The sequence below is a fragment of the Stegodyphus dumicola genome, chromosome 6 (assembly GCF_044657685.1).
Source record: "Stegodyphus dumicola isolate Sdum_Otavi_A_Nest chromosome 6, ASM4465768v1".
In the NCBI taxonomy this organism is placed as follows: Eukaryota; Metazoa; Arthropoda; class Arachnida; order Araneae; family Eresidae; genus Stegodyphus; species Stegodyphus dumicola.
Genome location: NC_140773.1, coordinates 190,240,755 through 190,259,955, shown reverse-complemented (window position 1 = coordinate 190,259,955; position 19,201 = coordinate 190,240,755). Strand labels below are relative to the sequence as shown.

Sequence of the window (19,201 nt, the reverse complement as noted above, 5' to 3'; positions counted from 1 at the left end):
GTAGCCATATTACCTTTACTAAGTTTTATTTCACATTTCCTCCTTTTTAGGGCTGATCTCTCTGCTCTGCTTGCATTTCTTTTTGGTTTATTAGTACGGCGTATGTAGTTTTGGCTAACATACAACTATGTTTCATCAGCTAACATTTGGACGAACGTCTGTCTTATAATTAGTTTTTCGGCAATTAAAAAACTTATTGTTTTTAGAGTTTTCGTTTCATTATTACTTGTATCGACAGATGGATGAAAGGTACTTAAAATCACTACATTTTCCCTTCTCTTTCCTTACTATACTGTAAGAATAGCACTTGTTTCGTCATGTTTCAAAATTTTAGATTCATGCAGTGCCTCTCGAGAATCTTCATGGCCTTCGGGATTTCGCTTCTTGCACTGCTGACAGTTCTTACCAAGCTTGTTTCCTTCTTTTGCAATCAGCTAAGCAAAGTGATGTAAAAAAAATTATCAACTGTTGACATTTAGACCGGAGGTTGCGTTTAGAAAAGGTTTCACCAGTCTCATAACTACGTATTCAGATAATCTTTGATCAGTTGGTCGTTCTTCATTTTTTCCTAGATAAGGGAAAGCATTGAGGATGTATTTTGCTTTTACATCAAGAGCAAGCCAAAACGTTTTTCCATATTTACGGGTTTTGACAGTGTAAATTAAGTAAACGGACATCGTGTTTTACTTGGAAACAATTGTTCGTTTATTGTTATATTTTCTTCCGGTTTGAAGCAAGAAATACAATTATCAATGAAGCGATTGCAAATTTCAGATATCACTCCAAATTTGTTTATTTGCAAGCGTGTAGATTTCAAGTCAAATCGTAAAAAATCAGATTCCCCTTCAGATTCATTATCTGATAGCTCACGTAAAAGATTTGCTATTTCCTCTAGCGTTAGTCCTTTTTTACGAGCCATTTTTTGCAATACATTTAAACAAACTGAGTAGCATGAAGATTTATGAAAAATATAACACAAATAACAACGAAAGGAGTCATCCCAGGAAGTAAGCCATTTAGATCAGCAGGTGCAAAGACCTGACCATTTTTTCAACTTAGGGATGAAAAGAGGAATGTAGCAATAACTGATATATCACCATTTCAAAAAGAAAGTACATTACAAGATCATGACCGCTAAACAGGAAAGAAATGATAAAACTGCGGCTTTTTCCCCACGGAGTTGATGCGACTCCATAGGGCGTTCTAGAGATATAGGCCCATAAATATTTTAAAAATTAAGTTAAATATTTCTGCTTTTCTCAAGTCATAGACATCACTAATTCATTAAATGTCAGAAAAGGAAAACAACTGAAATGAAAAATTAGGAAAGATATGGGTGTTTATTTAACGTGCGGAGTCGAAAGGACTCTGTCGGGCGTTCTAGTGTTAATAAGGAATTCTTTATATCTTGGCTTCATGTCCACGAGTTGTTCGTTTGAGATCGATGAAGAATGTTGTCTCAAATTCTGACTTTAGACTGTTTGGAGATGCCAATTTTAGATCGTAGCTGCAATTTGTTTTCCCTGTTCGGCTCTTTCTCTAAGCGCGTGATTTCTTTTATCTTAAATAAAATGCATCATGACTTCCCTTAGTAACTAAAAACTGACGTAATTTGCCACGCTAGTCTTAGGGCCGCGTCCGTGGACGCGCGCTAGCTAAATGGGTGCGTCTCACTAGCAAGCATATTCAAAAGAACATCAAAACTAAAAAACATTAAAATAATAAATTGAACTTTATAACGCCAAACATGCGCCATTGTTTCCAATGAAGTCAAAGGTGAGCCTATGTTGCCGACTGTCTGCAAAAATCTAAATGCATTGCTTCATTTCTTGAAGAATGCAAATTTTTGCAGACAGACGGCTATTCATTCTAGTCCAGGCTGTTGTGTATGTTCGGCATGTATTGATTTGAATTATTTCATTGGTCCAAGATTATTTTTTATTGGGTGCGGTCTTAGAAAATATTTACAATGCTTCTCCATTTCCCAAGAGGCATAGCTATGGAAACAAGGCGCCTCCGAGCTATTCTATTTCTCATTTAAATATCCCTTACCCGAAAGAAGGCAATAGAGTGACTCCAGGCATCACTCTCATGGTAAGTGTGAGATTGTCAGCTCCTCTATTGTTTTCTCTCTAATCTTATCTTTACATTCGTAATCCGGCTGTACTTTAAGCTTTTTTTTAACTTTGTTCCCATTAAACGGTTGGTAGTTTATCACAAATCTTCTTAAAAGAGCTTTTTAAACCTGTCCTGGAAACCACTAATAGTAGAGATAAATTACACAACATTCCAAATACGATCCAGTGCCACACTTGAATTTGTGCACCTGGGTCAAAGGCTTACCCCCCCTTCCCAAATCCAGGACTGATTCTAAGGTAAAATACACTGGTGTGCAAAAATTAAGGACGAAGTCGAAAAATTAGCATATCAGCTGAACGAAGAGGCAGAGCGGACAGAAAGACCAATCAGGAGATTAAGTAAGGTGATGTACGGTAGCACATGCGCAGATATACAGGTACACGTAATGGGGGAGTGTCTGAGTAGTATAAAGCATGTTGTCGGTGTAAGATCAGTATTTCTGGCAAAGAGATTGCATGCCGTATAGCAGTTAAAATCACACCGAGTTGCTGCCTCAGCGAGAAATGGCGAATAATCAATCTGTTAGACGACATCTGGATGCTTTTATCCGAGGTCGAATCATTGGGAAGTTGGAGGAAGGCCGCAGTGTGACAAGTGTGGCTGCAGAGTTCAGAATTGCTCACAGCATCGTTTCACGACTTTGGAGACAATTTCAAACTACAGGAACAGCTATCCGGGGGTTTAGTAGTGGTCGTCCACGAGGAACCACACCCGCAGATGACCGGTATATTGCCTTACAGGCCAGAAGAAACAGGCGGCAGACAGCGGGAGAAATCGCTAGACACATGACACAGGCGACTGGACGACCGATATCGCGTTTTACCGTGGCCAGAAGACTGCACGGTGGTGGTCTGTTTGCACGACGCCCTGTACGGTGTGTACCTCTAACGCCTGCCCATCGGAGAAGGCGTTCTCTGTGGTGCCGGGAACACCGGGATTGGAAAGACTATGAATGGGGACGAGTACTCTTTACAGATGAGAGCAGATTCAGTCTGAGTAGCGATTCTCATCGCATACTCATCTGGAGAGAGCGGAGAAGCCACAATCATCCCTCGAACATCATTGAAAGGGACAGGTATGGAGGTGGCGGTGTTCTCGTTTGGGGAGGCATCATGCTTGGTAGTCGTACAGACCTTCACATCTTCGACGCAGGTTCAGTCAACGGGACCCGTTATTGTAACGAGATTCTTCTTCCATATGTGCGTCTTTTTAGAGCCGCTATGGGTCTGCAGTTCCTTTTCATGGACGACAATGCACCATGTCATCGCACAGTAGCTGCCGAACAGCTCTTAGAGAGTGAGGATGTTGAACGTATGGATTGGCACGCACGATCTCCGAATCTCAATCCCATCGAGCATGTATGGGATTTTCTAGGCAGACGCTTGGCAGCTCGTACCTTACCACCAGTAACGATTCCGGAGCTTCGATTGGCGCTGCAAGAAGAATGGGCAGCAATGCCTCAACAACTCATTGACACCCTCATTCTCAGCATGGGCAGACGCTGTGAAACCTGCCTAGCAGTCAGGGGAGATCATATCCCCTATTAAAGGATGTTTCTTGCTGGACACCCATCACAGGGATGTTTCGGCCTTCAGTCGCATTGCGCTCCATGTTACTTTTTCAATAAAGCTTCTTTTTATCCCTGATTTCTCTTTTCGTAAGTGTTGCTTACATTACTCATGTCCTTACGTATTGGGGATCTTACAGTATTAAATGTGTTGATTTGGAAAGCTTTTGTACAAAGTTATATTGAAAAAACCATCTCGTCCTTAATTTTTGCACACCAGTGTACCTTATACGCAGTATACTTTTCTTTCTCAGCCTGTGCAGAAAAGTCTTATAATTATTTGGGTTAATAAAAATAAAATTATCACCAAAAACTGCAATCCTCGTCAAAATAAATAAATATACACATAGATATGCCAGTTCAGTTAGATATGTGGTTCCAAATCAAGGAAAGTTAACTTTTTCTTGATTTGGAACCACACATTTGCGTAAAATTATGTACAGTTTTACACAAATGTGTGGAACAGAAGACAAGATTCATTTGAGAATTTGGAAGTACCATGTGCGGTCAAGATGATGTGACCATGTGAACGTTCTACATCATCAAGACAGCTTATCAAGAATTTGAAAATAGGGTAACCGACGGAGGTGAAAACATTTGTGTATCTTGCTAAAGGAGGTCGATCATGAATGGTCCTCTGACTGATTCTAGAATTATTCTCTTTACATTTTATAATAATACTTTTAAAAAATCCTTATTTTATTCCCTTTCAGAAATGTTCAGAGACAGTTAAGTACTATTTAAAGTATTTCGCTGTTAAAATAAAAGTTGGTCTAATTAGAAATGAACCGAATAGAGCATTAGGTATAAACCGACTTATATTTTTCGATTTCGAAGCCAAAAAATCATGTCATATTTAAGAAAGTATTTTAGGAAGAAGCTCTATAAATAGAAAAGAAATAATGCATAATTTTAATATTAATAATACAATAAACTGATCTTAATTTTTGTACCATAGCCGAATAAAATCGAATTACCTTACAATTTTTTTCTAATGTAATTAACGAAAACTTGTGAAAATATTTCATTCAAATTAAACCATTCTGAGCAAATTGTTCTGCGAAAAGTATAGCATTTAATTCCGTTCAGAATAAAATGTTGTTAAAAAATGTGTTGTTTTCATATACTTAGGACTCTGAAGTGTTGTAGAAAAAGAAAATATATACATTTATATGTATATTTACGACGTAATTACAAAATATTTACATCCGATAGCGTCAAAACCCATTCAATTTGATGGTAAATTACCCAATGTTTTGGTCACCACGTAGGGATGGCCAGTGCTTCAAAGCAGGGTACCGGAGAAACTTGTTAGAGCAACTCCATCTTACTTCCTACCTCCATGTTCTCCCCAGACCCGAATCACTTGCGACCTGAATGGCCTTTCGCGTAATGTTAACACCACAAGATCATTGATCAAAAAAATATCGACTCTTTTTCAAATTCATGATGCAGCCCTTCAGAATTGATTCTGGCCCTTTATTCGATCTCAAAATTAATTAAGTCCTTCAGTGTTTTTACCTTTTTTCACTGTGGATGGCAGTTTAACCTTCTGTTATTTTGACAATTCGACACTAAATTTTACCTCTTTGCCGAACCCTCTTTTTGATGATAATTATTTAATCTTTGATGATGTGGGGATAAAGGCATTAAGCCTATGGGCCTCGTAATTTAACCCTTCCTTGATCCTTCTCTCGATTACATGAATGAAGTGCTACTGATATACAAAAGGTGTTTACACATTTTTAAAATAATTTCGGGGTTTTTTAATTAATATTTGAAACGACAGCGGTTTTTTTTTTTTGGACAAAAATCTGCATCGTGATTTTCATGAGAAAAGGGCTTTTCGTTAAATTTCTAAGGATAATGATTTCTATTTCTCTTCCACTACTTTCCCCGTCAATCATGGTGGGTTTGTACAGGAGTTCTTTTCAAGAGATGAAAGGCAGACTTATCCATACGTGAAATATCAGGCGACTTCGTGGGGAATACATTGAAAAGACATGCAATACTTGTATGTCTTCATTTTTTAAAGGAACGCAGTGGTACTTTTCGAAGTATACATTTTTACTTGGTCTTGATGATGTTTCACAATTTTGAACGTCTCTGATAATAAATAAGTAGAATTTCTTCTGTAAAACTTTCTCTTGATAGTACGTTGAGTACGTCATGATTTCCCAATCATCTTTTTTTAAATTTCCCATTGACCGAGAATCTTCCGGCAATCATAAATCCTTTACAGACACTTTCTTTGCATTGACCAAATCAATTTGTAAATATTTTCTCTTCGTTTTCTATCATAAATAGACTTTTTTTTTTGTTGCAATCATTTTGGGTAAACCCATGCTTCATCGAGGGTCACAACAGTTTTCATACAGGGTTCCACAAGTTGTTCTTCGTTGAGTCAAATGACCTCGGCAAAAGCTGGTGACATTTTTCTTTAAAATTTTTTCAAATGTAAACTTTGGTTTATTTTATTTATTGTTGCCACTGATGTATTTATAGACTTAAATTGATTTCTGCGTCGGCGGATTTTTTCTTGTGACCAACAAACTTTAGAAACAGTAACTTAGGATATATATCAGATTTATATATAGCATTGTTCTAACATAGTTATTTTGATTCAAAATAGGACTTTTTTTTTTTAAATAACATACAATTTTTTTTCCATATTTTGATTCTACGACTCAAATTATGCCTAGATATTAAATTTTATAAAATTTGGTGCGAAATTTACGGAGAAATTCAAAAATATATATTTGCGCAATTTTTTCAGTTTGCGCCAAGAATAATTCACTTGGCGAACTTCTTAATATATGGCAACTTATTTTTCTTACCCTTCCATTATGCCGCAATGGGGAAAAAAGGCACCTATTTCCTATCTTTTCACATTGTAGATGAGGAGGGGGGGAGTCACATCCTTCTTACTTTCAAATCATTTTAACAAAGTGCTTAAACCACATTTTCGTTATTATCGCTTTCAACAAATATGCCAAATTTCAAAATGAGCCAATATATAAATTCACGTATATCTTTGGAAATTTTAAATAAAAAGCTCTAATTTTTTACAGGTATGCTTAAAAATACATCTACTTTAAGATGAATGTAAAAATTTTATAAGTTATAATTCAAAACTTTTTCCGAAATATTTAAAAATACAAATTTTAAAAATAAATCTTAAAAAATGGGTGAATTTTATTTGAAATGAACCTAAATTTCAAACTACGTTAGAAGGAATCAAATAAGTTTAATAAAAAAAGATATATTAATGAATACATGCCAAATTAACATTGAGGAGCTAAAATTTTGAGAGCTAATTTTTTAAAAACCACTCATGCGATTTTTACAAAACTTGGTAGTTTGGCGTAATTTGAGTCGTCAAATCGAAATATGGAAAAAAAATCAGCATGTCATTTCAGGAAAAGTCCGATTTTGTCTCGGAATAACTATATTAGAACAGTGCTATATATAAATCTAATATATATTCTAAGTGGTGCTTCCAAGACATGAAAAACGCAAGCTGAATTTTGTCAATTGGCCCAGTAGAAATATACACGGGTGATATAGAACCGTAGTCTTCTTTTTTTTTTAGCGTAATGTACACTTGACAAGAATGTAGTGAGCTACATAATGACATCTGAATGGCATTTGAATTTCTCTTTCCCTCAAATATCTGAAGAGAATAATTCTTATCCTGATTGCTCTTCCATCACTGGCAAAAGGGGGACGGAGAAACGAAATTTATGCTTTCGAATCTTAGATGTCTTAGAATGCTTACTTGTGGAAAATACTATAAAAATAGATTTCTGGAAATAGCCGTCCATAACTCCATGCCACGTGCAACTATTACTAAACTAGTATCAAAACTTTTTAGCTTAAAAAGAAAATTCCAATACTCCAGATACTGCATTTGCCTGATTTTATCCTTTGAAACTTTTCCTGTTTTCCAGGTTGAAAGTCACCTTAAATGAAAAAAGATTCCATAACTGCCCACTGAAAAACACGAAGAGAGCGCTATAGCATTTAAAATGTTCCAATACTTTTTCAGAGAGTGATACGAACATATTATACTAAGGGACTATTTGAAGGTAACAAACAGCAAAGATTATAAAAACCCTTCCATGATTAAAAAAAAAAAAAAATTCAATCCAGGAACTAAAAGAACTATCCTTATGCAAAATTACAGAAATACAAGAAACAATGTAGCAAATGAATATAAAATGTACCAAAAAGTAAAAATTTTTAAAGTTATTTTAAACAAAAAATATTGAATTATTAAGTCTTCTTAAAAAGCACGTTACATTAGAACTAGCATTAGTGATATGGACTATTCTGAAAAAAATTACAGGAGTTTCCAAGAAGGTTCACTCTGAATCAAATAATTCTATTCAAATTAATTTCACATCCCACAAGAAGTGAAGGAAAACTGGAGATGTGCAAAAGAATAAATCTTAGAATCAACTATTTGAATGCATCATAACAAAGATTTTCTAGGAATACAATAAATGAACAAAATAGAGCATTTTTCATGCAAACTGCATTTTGGTTACTTTAAAGCAAGTTTTCAGCATAATATATAAGCATCATCTACACGATTACAGTGTATATATTTATATCATAAATGCATAGGTAATATAATAAAACAGCACAAAATCTAAAGTAAAACACTTTATTAGAAATAAATGTCTAATTTGTAACACAGTAACAGATGAAATGAGAATAATAAGCAAAAATAAAAACTGATGAAATACATAATATCTGAAAATAAAAAGTCTCAATTTTAAGTTTCTAGCAAAACCAAAGTGATACAAAATACACCTATAGACACAGATCTTTTATACATTTACGTATATGTATAAAAAAGAGAAAAGCTCACAACAAATGCAAGTTTGGATAAAATAATACCTTACATTTACTTTTAGCAGACTTTTTGTTAGTTCATTTAATAAAATGATTGAAATTTTCCTTTTGAACTTTCAGTTCCTTATCCGCATTTTTATTATTAATCTAGACAAGAACAAGTTTGTTAAAAATTTAAGTTTGTATCTTATTTCTACCTAAAATTCAACAACATATCTCTATTATTAAATAACAAAAAAAGCTGTATATTCCTCATGTTATAAAACAGCAGCAACAGGACCCACCAAATTTTAAACATACATAACCATCCACATGAGCATGTGCACCTCACAGTGCAATTTTAGGTTTTATTTATTTCATATTTTATGTAAATGCAGCAACTTCTTGATTAACAAACTCTGTGATTTAAAAGCAATATATTGCAACTCAGCAAAGCATAACATATTTACTTTTTAATTTAATCAGAGAACTCAGAAATTAAAAGAAAAAAGTGGCCGTTTTGCAAAGTTTACGATATTTGTCTTTCAAACTTAACAAGCTCAGAAATTTAAAAAAGAGTATTGCCACTGCTAGAAAGTAAGCGATTTTAACCTTCCTCAATGTGATACCATTTGGTAAAATGCAAGATATTTAATTTTTCCTTCAAATTTAATCTGCATGTTATTGATTAATAAACTGAGGAAGTTAAAAGCAATTAATATAACTCTGCACTTCTATTGTTAATCACTAACAGGACTGATGAAATTGCACTACCTAGATTCATTAAAATCATAGTATATATATATATATTCTTTTTTATAATAACTATTTCAGGCTGCCGATCCTACAAGTGGCTATTCTTCTAATAATATGATTTTCAGTGAAGTATTGTGTTTAAGTAATACCAATGATATATGCGAATTTTTTAAAATAAACATTACTTAAATTCGCACTGATATGAAATCACTTAATCTTAAATTCGCACTGATTTGAAATGAAAAGATGCAAAGCAATTAAAAAAATTGGCAATCTTCATCTGCAGGAAGTTATTCTGTGCATGCCCTTTATTTTGGTCACCCAGACCATATGTTGTCAGCAAAGTCTGCACTCATGCCAAAGGCCCATATTTGAGATTAAGGTGGATTTTTGTGTGCACAGAAGAATTGGAGCAATTAAAATCTATCAGTTCATATAAAATTCACAAAGTTCTAGCCAGAGGTTAGTAATGTACAAAGCGAAGCAATGCATAATATGTTCAAATTCTATCTTTCACAATGTTCTGGTAGAAGTGGAAATATGATGCCAAAAATCATTTTATCAATGTTGATGATAAGATCCAAGAGAAAAATGAACAATGCAAATTCACCTTCCAAGATTACAAATGAGACTTACCTCAATGTGATACCATTTGGTAAATGCCAAGTCAATAATAATCATAACAACAATAAAAAAAATTCAAATACATGATAATGTAATGATTTAATGAAACAAGCAAAGCATACATTTCACATTTTTAACTTTTAATATATGCCCCCCCCCCAAAAAAAGAAAAAAAATATGCTTTCTTACAGAATCTCTAAATATTTGACATCTAGATGTTAAGATATTTGTTACATTCTGCAGTGAATTAAGAGATTCCGTACATAAATTTCTTATACCATTTGTACAAAAGAAGTACATTAATGGATATTACAAGGCTCAAATAAAACAATTATGCAAGATTTTAATCAAGAAATCTGAAGGAGCTTAAGTCATTGTGTAAACAGTAGCAAATCAAACATAATACATAAATCATTGTTAGTAAAAAACACTCTATAAATTTAAATATGACATTGTATCTGACTGCACAAAAAATAGGAAGTTATGTTCTGAGGTTTGGACATGTTCACTTTACCTAAATAATGAACAGTGGGTTACATCCCAGTAAAACTAGAAATGGGATGCAGCAATAGCAGCAAGGCATAGCCTTCGTAAACAGATGGACATAGATTAAGAAGGTCATCTAAATTAGTTTGCTTTTGCAGGCAGAATAAAGATTGAATTTTGGCATACATCAGGTACATTGATATGATTAGGATTATTCAACACAATAGTGAAGCATACAACTGTATTGAATAATTTTAATCAAGATTGAATTTTGGCATACATCAGGATACATTGATATGATTAGGATTATTCAACACAATAGTGAACGCATATAATTATCAGGAATAAGAAGTGGCTTATAAGCTAAAAATCATGACAACTAGACAGTACAAAGCTCATCACGGCTGAAGAATGAAAATGTATTCTTTGAAGCAAAAAATCTTGTTACATACTTTGACAATACCACAGTTGAACATAAATATGCAGAATAGCAGGAAAGCATTATGGACCTGATGGCATTATGGCATTATACACATAACTGGAATTATTATGTCTAGAATCATCAGTATTTTAAGAAATAAAGCCCACAGTTAATTTTAATCACTTCCTACAACATTATAACAATGATAATGAGATATTTATTCTGAAATGCTAAACATACTTAATGACAGATACTGAAACAGCACTGTCAAATAAATGACCACAAATAACTTGTTCACTATTTTAAGATTTAAATATGATCAGTTAGGAATTTTATGACCCTTTAAAAATCTTGTTAATATAATTTTACAATTATATGCAATACATTTTAACCATTTATATAAAAAGTATATATTGCATAAAATTCAAAAATTACATTTTAACATGATTTTTGTACACATAAGACAGAAATGCATGAGAACATTTCATCACATTAAAGTTTTGCTTTTCTCTTTTAAAATTTTGTTTTGGTTTCAAATTTAAAACACTCGTTGTCTGAACCTCTTTCAAGAACCATCTAAATTACTTGACACATACAGGGCAAATCTCGCACGAAGAACCTTCTGAATACTGATAGGCAGTATACAAAAGTGCTTGTGTAGTAAGGTCATAGGCAGCACTGCATTAACACATAATCTGCAAAAATAAATATCTAACTTTCAGTTCTATAAAAACACTTTTGTATATACTATATGCTTTTGTAAATACTTCAGATACACATGATATAAATACAAGGTGACAAGAAATAAACTCAAATATACATTGTAATACATAAAGCTCAAGCATACTTTAACCCTCTGAGTGGCACAGGATTTTAAATGTTCATGAAGACAGGTATAATTAATTATTTTATCAGTATTTTCCTAAACTTACATTCATTACGATGAAATTTACATTATTAAAGAAAGTAAGAAAGCAAACTATCTTAAAATATAAGCTAATATATGCCAAGTAGCAAAACTTCTGACAACCGGATAAAGACGGTCATAATGCTCAGAGAGTTAAAGTAATTAAAAATATTCCTGTTAAATATTTACAAGTTTTCAAAGATTCAACCTTCACCTCTGATGTAGAATCAAAAAAAAATCTCACAAAATTTTTCTATAAGGGCCCAGAATTATTCAGTAAAATTTTACTCATTCTTTTCACAAGGAATATCAGTCAACAAACTGGCATGAAGTTAGCACAAGATTTTTCTGTGTAACAAAGCATTTAAATGATGGCTGAACAGTCACAATTATCATAGTCATGATGCAAAAGAGTCATTATCTCTACTCACATCTGCGGAACAGGGTATAAGCTAAAGCTAATTATGAAAGGCAAATTTGTTCTTGTATAAATTAATCTACAGTTTGCTTACTTTGTTGCAATTAATTGCTTCTTATAACATCTGGTATAAAGTTGAAAGGCTAAAACATTTAGACAAAATCCTTATAGAGGTTATTGTGATGAAGAAAGATCTAATTACTCAGCAACAAGTTCTGCTTGTACTAGTTGTGACTGTTAAGCCATCATATGAAAGAAGTAAGATGTCCAATTTTTCATAAAGTCTGGGAAAGATGCCTGGCCATTCTTGATTGCCTTCAGTTCTGAAAGCTAGTGCACAGACTAGACGGAAAGTTTATTTTTGGTTTCTTAAGCATCTGAGGAAGCTAGCAAAACATCTTCTAAAAGTGGCTGTTATATGCTTATGGTTTAACATTCACCTCTTGATTAACAAAAATGATAGTTTTTTGCATGCTATTCTATAATGCTGTAAGCCCAACAGCACCTTTCAACTACTTTCGACTATTAAGATTATTATAAGTATGTTCAATGGTGGAAAGTTCATCAGTAAAAATAAATATCAGTGAATGATCCTCAGCTTATGTCTAAAGTCTTTAAAGTTTTGAATACTTACTTGTTTTTACAATTTAACCCTTTCAGGAGCGGTGGTTTCGCCTTGAAACCACATTTTCAACATTTTTTTTTTAATTTAGAAATTCCCCCCCTCAAAACCGCTGCTAAAATTAAATTACTTCTTAAAACTGATAACAGATGACAGCAGCAAACCTTTCTGGGCATCCATTAATTGATACGAATCATTCAAAAATAGCTTCTTTTGCACCCTACTCTTTTTGACACATTTTAAAAGCAAAAAAGCCCCCAAAATTTAATTTTTCCACAATATATTTTATAAGCAGGCATCAATGAGTAATGAAATGTCCTTAGTTCACAAAAAAAAAAGTAATGGAACCCTTTTAAATTTGAATGTTTTCATTGCGGTTTCAGTATGAAACCACCGCCCCTCTGGGACATCAAAGAAATGATCAGATGACGCAGTCGCGAGATTTTTTGCAGTTGTGTTTATTGCTTTCGGATCACTGCTGTAAACAGTTGCAGAATATCTTCATTTGAGTGGCTTCAAAGATGAGGATTTATGGAGCTTTTGAGAGAGGGAAAACATTTCTTATTTTTCACAGAGACACAGAGCACACTGAAAAACACTCCTAGTTGCGTTTTTATTATGCTTCTCTTAGCGGTCGCTTTTTTCATGCTTCTAGTTCATAATAAAATAATTGTATGCATCTTAATTTATTTTACTTTTACATATAATTTTCTTAGTTTTAAACATTTCATAGTTTTATGCAAGTAATTTAGTGCATTATTAGTTACTTTTTGTCTCATACTTTTTTGTTTCCTGTTTTAAATTTTTTATTTATAATTAAAAATGCGTGTTTATGCAAATATTACTTACTTTATTAGTTGTTCAGTAATTTACTAGTATAATCTGCGATTTGGGTTACGTTTAGATACTTTTCAGCAAAGTAAAGATAAATAAGCAAATGTCTAGTCTTAAGTGCTCCAGACGGGCGCTGGTTTCAAGGCGAAACCGGTCCCCTTTCCATAAAGGGGGACGAAAAAAATTTTTTTTAAACTCATTTATGTTGCCTATAGGACCATTGCGTGTCATTACGCTTACTTTTTCATAACTTTTAAAAAATCATAACATTGCACCCCTGAAAGGGTTAATTTCATAATCCCCCAAGCTGTAAACCTCCAAATCCATTTTTTTAAGAGCTGTTTCTTGGTTGATCAACACATTTTATGCAAATTTTCTCATTAACATTTTAAAATTACATTGAATTCTCTCTTTGATATTTTCTATTACTGAAGATGTCTAACATACTTCTTTTCCCTGGAACATCTGCTAGCTTGTAACTGGTTGCATAAAAATTTTTTTGCTTAGGTAGTTTCAGCAGAAAAGTAGCAGGGAATTTTTCCAAGCTATACTCTTAGCAACAGCACAGTCTAGTATGCAACTAAGTGCACACTGGTGTCCCTGACCTAAGCTTGTATGTAGGTCTTGAAGGAGGTCATGAAGATGATAACTTAAGTGTTCATATACTGTAAGTGATAACTTGAAGTATATGAGCAGTCGAATAAATAGAGATCAGGACCGTTGATGCTACTTATGATACAAAATTCATTATTTCTTAGGCCAAAATCATGCAGGTAGGGAAATGCATCTGCTGAATACTAATGTTACCCAAAAGATGTGGTTAGAAACATCCTGCTCATGGGAGAAAGGTGTTTCTCAGAAAAGTTTCTTAATGTGTTACACGTTGGTTGATCAAATAAAGTCATTACACATAAAATTTTAATTTTACATATAAACAGAAAGTCCTAATTTATATAATTAAAAAAATAAAAATTAGACTGAAATATTATAATAGTTATGATTATGCTGATGTTAAAATCTTTTCTACACATAAAAGATAACTTTCAAAAATTCAATATATATTATTATATTGTCATACTTACAAATAAAAATCAAGAGCATCTACATATAAAATATCCCTAGGAATGTATAATGCATAAGCTTACCGAATGTCCTACTTTCATGATGAGGTTACTGCATCCTGGTCAGTTTGTCATTTTATCTATGTTATTTGGTAAAATTTTAAAGTTCTGAAGACACAAGGAGTAAAATTAGTGCAGCCTCAGGTAAAACAGCCAATTTGGAAATAAATATATTCCCTCTGTTCCATTCACTGTTACCACTCTAAATATTTTGCATCTAGATCTAAGTAATTTTAATGTTGTCTGGATGTTTACCTATAGCCAGGTGGCTAAATGAAATTAGATGTTTTATATTTTTATCAAGATATTTCTTCACAGAAACAGCACATAGGCTATGAGATCCACATATTTTTACTTCGTTTTAAAAATATTTTATTTTGATCAGAGCTGCCAACACTGAACTTAACACTGTAGGCTATGAGATCCACATATTTTTACTTCGTTTTAAAAATATTTTATTTCAATCAGAGCTGCCAACACTGAACTAAACACTGTTGCCTATGTTCTATCTCAGTTGAGTTAAAATTAACAACCAGCATTCACGATTATTTTGAGCTACACACTAAATTAATTTAATCTCCAAAATACCAAAAAGAAACACCAATAATAATAATAATAATAATAATAAAAACATTATCTATTTTTAAATAAAAGTTTAAGTACTTTTCTGCTGTCGGTACCAGATTCAGAAATGTAGGTATTTATGCATGTAAATATGTGTGTGTGCATGTATGTGTGTATATGCAGACAAATATATACATATTTACAAACACAGCTACATTTCTGAATCCAATCCCATAACAGAAAAGTACCAATGCCTGAAAAATAAGGTAAACCTCGCAGCAGTGGAAAGAACTTCCTGAGATGTATTATCATACTTCAAAGGTACTGATTTAACTGTTAAAGAATTCTTAACAGCAGAAATAACTTTTTCATGTTACTATTCACAATCTCAGATTTAACCCAGTCAACTGTTCATCTAAACTTATTTTGAAAATATTTTAAACAAAATTTAGACTCACTCTTAATGCGATTGAGTCACTGTTTTTCAGCAGCTCTGCAAAGATTTAAATAAAACAAATTTTACGATGGTTCAATAGATTCTTCTAACAAAAAAGAAATTAAAACTGTGTCAATTACTGTGCAGCATTTTATAAAATTCATAATATAAAAATAGAGCAGGGAGAGAAAAGAAAAAAACATTGGATTTTGTAGAGATCATTGCAATACTACCTTTGGGGATGTCAAACACAGAGCAGAAAACAAAATTTACATGAGAAACTAGGAAAACACATTGTTGGCATTGGCTGCAGCGTACACAATTAGTTTCAAACTGCAGATGATGTTTTATTTATTGAAACAGAAGCTTTAGTGGTCAAAATTGATAAGTATTTTCACACTTATATAATTTGAAGGACTAAACTAAAATAGTTCTGCGAATTTGAAAATGTAACAATACAAAGTTTCTTCAACATGGCAACACCTAATTTCTTTGATTACTTCTAGCTTTTGGCAGAATACTTGAAATCTATTTGAATACTTGAAGTCTATGTAGGGCTTAAATCCTATTTTATTTCACAAGAACTCTTTCCAGTGACGATAAAACAGTTTTTTTTATAATGATCATGGTGACTGGGATTTTTGGCAAGTGCAAGAGTAATTCAAATTATTTAACAAAGCTGTTTTGATAGCGGGAAGTACAAATGCGAAGGCACTTTATATTATCAGTGGTAATGGCAAATAAAACATAGAAAACACATGAAATTAAATTTATGTCTCAAGAAGAAGGGAGAAAACGTTTTAGAATATTAGAAAATAAAATATATATATATATATGTATATATATAAAATGGAACTATTAATAACAATACAATTCTATATGAGTTTACAGCATTTTATGACATATGTCTTGGTTACATTAAGCTATGGGAAAACAAGTTCTGGTGGAGCAGAATCTTTTGTTCGAATAGACAACAATCAGTTTGGTTTTAAGAAAGAAAACCAGTCGATCACCTCCAAACTATCGGGGGCAGTGAACAGAACTCAGACGGAATGCATCATAAAAAATTAATGATGGACTGTTCTTAGATACAGCAAAACATTTGACTGAGTTTGAATAGCAAGATTCATAATCTAGACTTCCCAGGTTACATTATAGTCATAATTAAATCCTACCTGGAAGGTAGACACTTTGTTGTTCACACCTCTAACATATATTCTACTCACCATGCTATTTCAACTGGTGTTACAAGGGATCCTTACTGGGCCCCAGTCTCCAACATTTAGTGAATGTCATTTCTTGAACACCCAACAATACACTTGCAATGTATGCTGATGATACAATGATCATTGCTCAGAATGCATTTCTTAGTCCAGCCATACAACACTTCCAAAATCACATCCATGCATTAGAGGCTTGGCTATGAAAATGGAAAATTCAGATAAATGTTGACAAAACTCAGAAATTGCAGTTCTATAAAGAAACTCTCTCCTGGACTAAGCAAATCTCTTATCCTGAGGTGATCCTCTAAAATTCTCTCACATGGTACCCACATGTACATTACATTATCCAGAAGTTTTGCGTGCGTAAAGCCAGATAAATCTTACAGAAAAAAGTTGCAAACTTCCCAGAATACAGACACATAATAACACTACTCATGCGCAGCTTGACATTGTCAAGCTCAGAATCTTTTACTACCAACTCGCTAAAAGTTTTCATTGTTGTATGAGAAATAGTAACAACAATGACCAGCGAATTTACAATTATGATTATAATGATGTGCAAAACATAAGACAGCCTATGGTTCTCAAATCTAGAATTATTATAGAAGATTAATGTATTACTATCTAGCTTTTTCCTATTTATGCAGTATGTTTGTGTATTTTTATATGTAATTTTTATTCTACCTTTCCACTGATGGTAAATATTAGTACAAGTCGCTAAATATAACTTTATTACAATCAATCTTAAGTTAGTTGAGATACTATTTCGAAGCTTTGTATTTTTGATTCGGGATAGAACTCACCTAGGTACTTGGGTGTCTTAAACATCCACAAGAGTGGATAGACAACTTTGAATTAGCAGGGTCTAAAATTGAAATTTCAGGTGAAAAAAAAAAGACGAAACTGTCAAAAATAATACAATACACATGTGCAAACTTTTTGATGTAGTCATAGCAAAAGCTTTTTGGTCAGCTAATTACGAAAATACATTAAGATATGTGTGTACAAGTCAGATGAGATCACATTCCACATTAAATTCCTAAGCCTTATTTTTTTGCTGAACTTTACTAATAACATATTACCATTTTTATTGTTGCATGCCACAGTTTTATATCCTATGTAGTAGTGCTTTAAATTAATTTAATTTTTTGTTACTTATATGTTACAAAGTTATGTAGCATTCTATATAAATTCATAAAATTATCATTCACAGTTTCTGAGACATACTATGATTTCATGCATGTAAAGATAATTTCAGACACGAGTGTATTCTAAAAATAATATAATTTCGTTAAGATGTGGATATTTAATAAATCCTGATGCAATTACAAAATATTTTAATGTAAGCTCTTAAACACTGTATAAATTCTAAATTATTGTAAATTAATTAAAAAGTGTACATACCTAAAAAGTGATTTGGGAGTTATTCCAATTACTATGATGTCACTAGCTTGCTCCTGAAAGTGAAGTATCAAATATTGCATTTTATTACACATATAATTCAAAACAAAGACAGTAATCAATTTCAAAGTTATTTAACTTACAAAAATATTGCTTTTGTATATTTGTTTTACATAACTTCAATGGCTAAAAAATATGGATTCAAAACTTAATAGAATACATATAATTTTAAGGGTTTTAGTTATTTTTCATGAATTTTTATCAAGACAGCACTGAAACGATTGCAGGTATATTCATTACAGTTTCTATTATTCTGTTGCCCTGCTCAGTGAGCCCAAATACAAATTCTGGACAAAGCATGCCTGTTTATAGACATCTATCCCCTTCTAGAAGGTTAATATTGGTGACCCCCTGGGTAACATTTTGGATGAAAAAGGGCTAAATGAACAGTGGATTTAATCATTTTTATTGATGCTTAATGAACAACTACAGCCACTGGGTTGTGGAGCATCATTCTAGTATTCACATCACTTTCAGCATAACATTAAAAACATCCATTGCCACCTTTAAAAATTTAAACATTTAACAAATATTTTCTCTGCAACATAAAATATTAAAACCCATTAATTAATGCATTTGGTAACTTTTTGTCACCTTTCTACACTTAAAATATTTCCCAAAATTTCTGTACATCTGAATACATTACAGATCTTAAAAAAGGTAAATTCTATGAGGAATATCTTCATTTTTCACTTGCCAGCTAAAACTAAAATTATAATAATTATCACACAATTTCTTTTTTTCTTTCTTTCTTTTTTTTTAAACATTAAAAGAACTGTAATA

The 19,201-nt window shown here is 32.6% G+C and overlaps 1 protein-coding gene across 2 annotated transcripts in view; it reads right to left on the bottom strand.

Annotated features, from left to right (window-relative positions):
- Nucleotides 1–8,361: 8,361 nt before the first annotated feature.
- LOC118196548 (kelch domain-containing protein 1-like) overlaps nt 8,362–19,201 on the bottom strand; it is a 92,646-nt gene continuing 81,806 nt past the window's right edge. The window contains exons 9-11 of one of the 2 annotated variants that reach the window (XM_035368010.2): nt 18,362–18,414; nt 15,757–15,791; nt 11,425–11,527 (exon numbers count right to left, since the gene is read on the bottom strand). In XM_035368010.2, the coding sequence (XP_035223901.1) occupies nt 15,773–15,791; nt 18,362–18,414 (72 nt within the window). In that variant the 3' untranslated portion in view covers nt 11,425–11,527; nt 15,757–15,772. Of the gene's footprint in view, nt 11,528–15,756; nt 15,792–18,361; nt 18,415–19,201 lie in introns of both variants that reach the window. The other variant, XM_035368009.2, reaches the window with a different exon arrangement.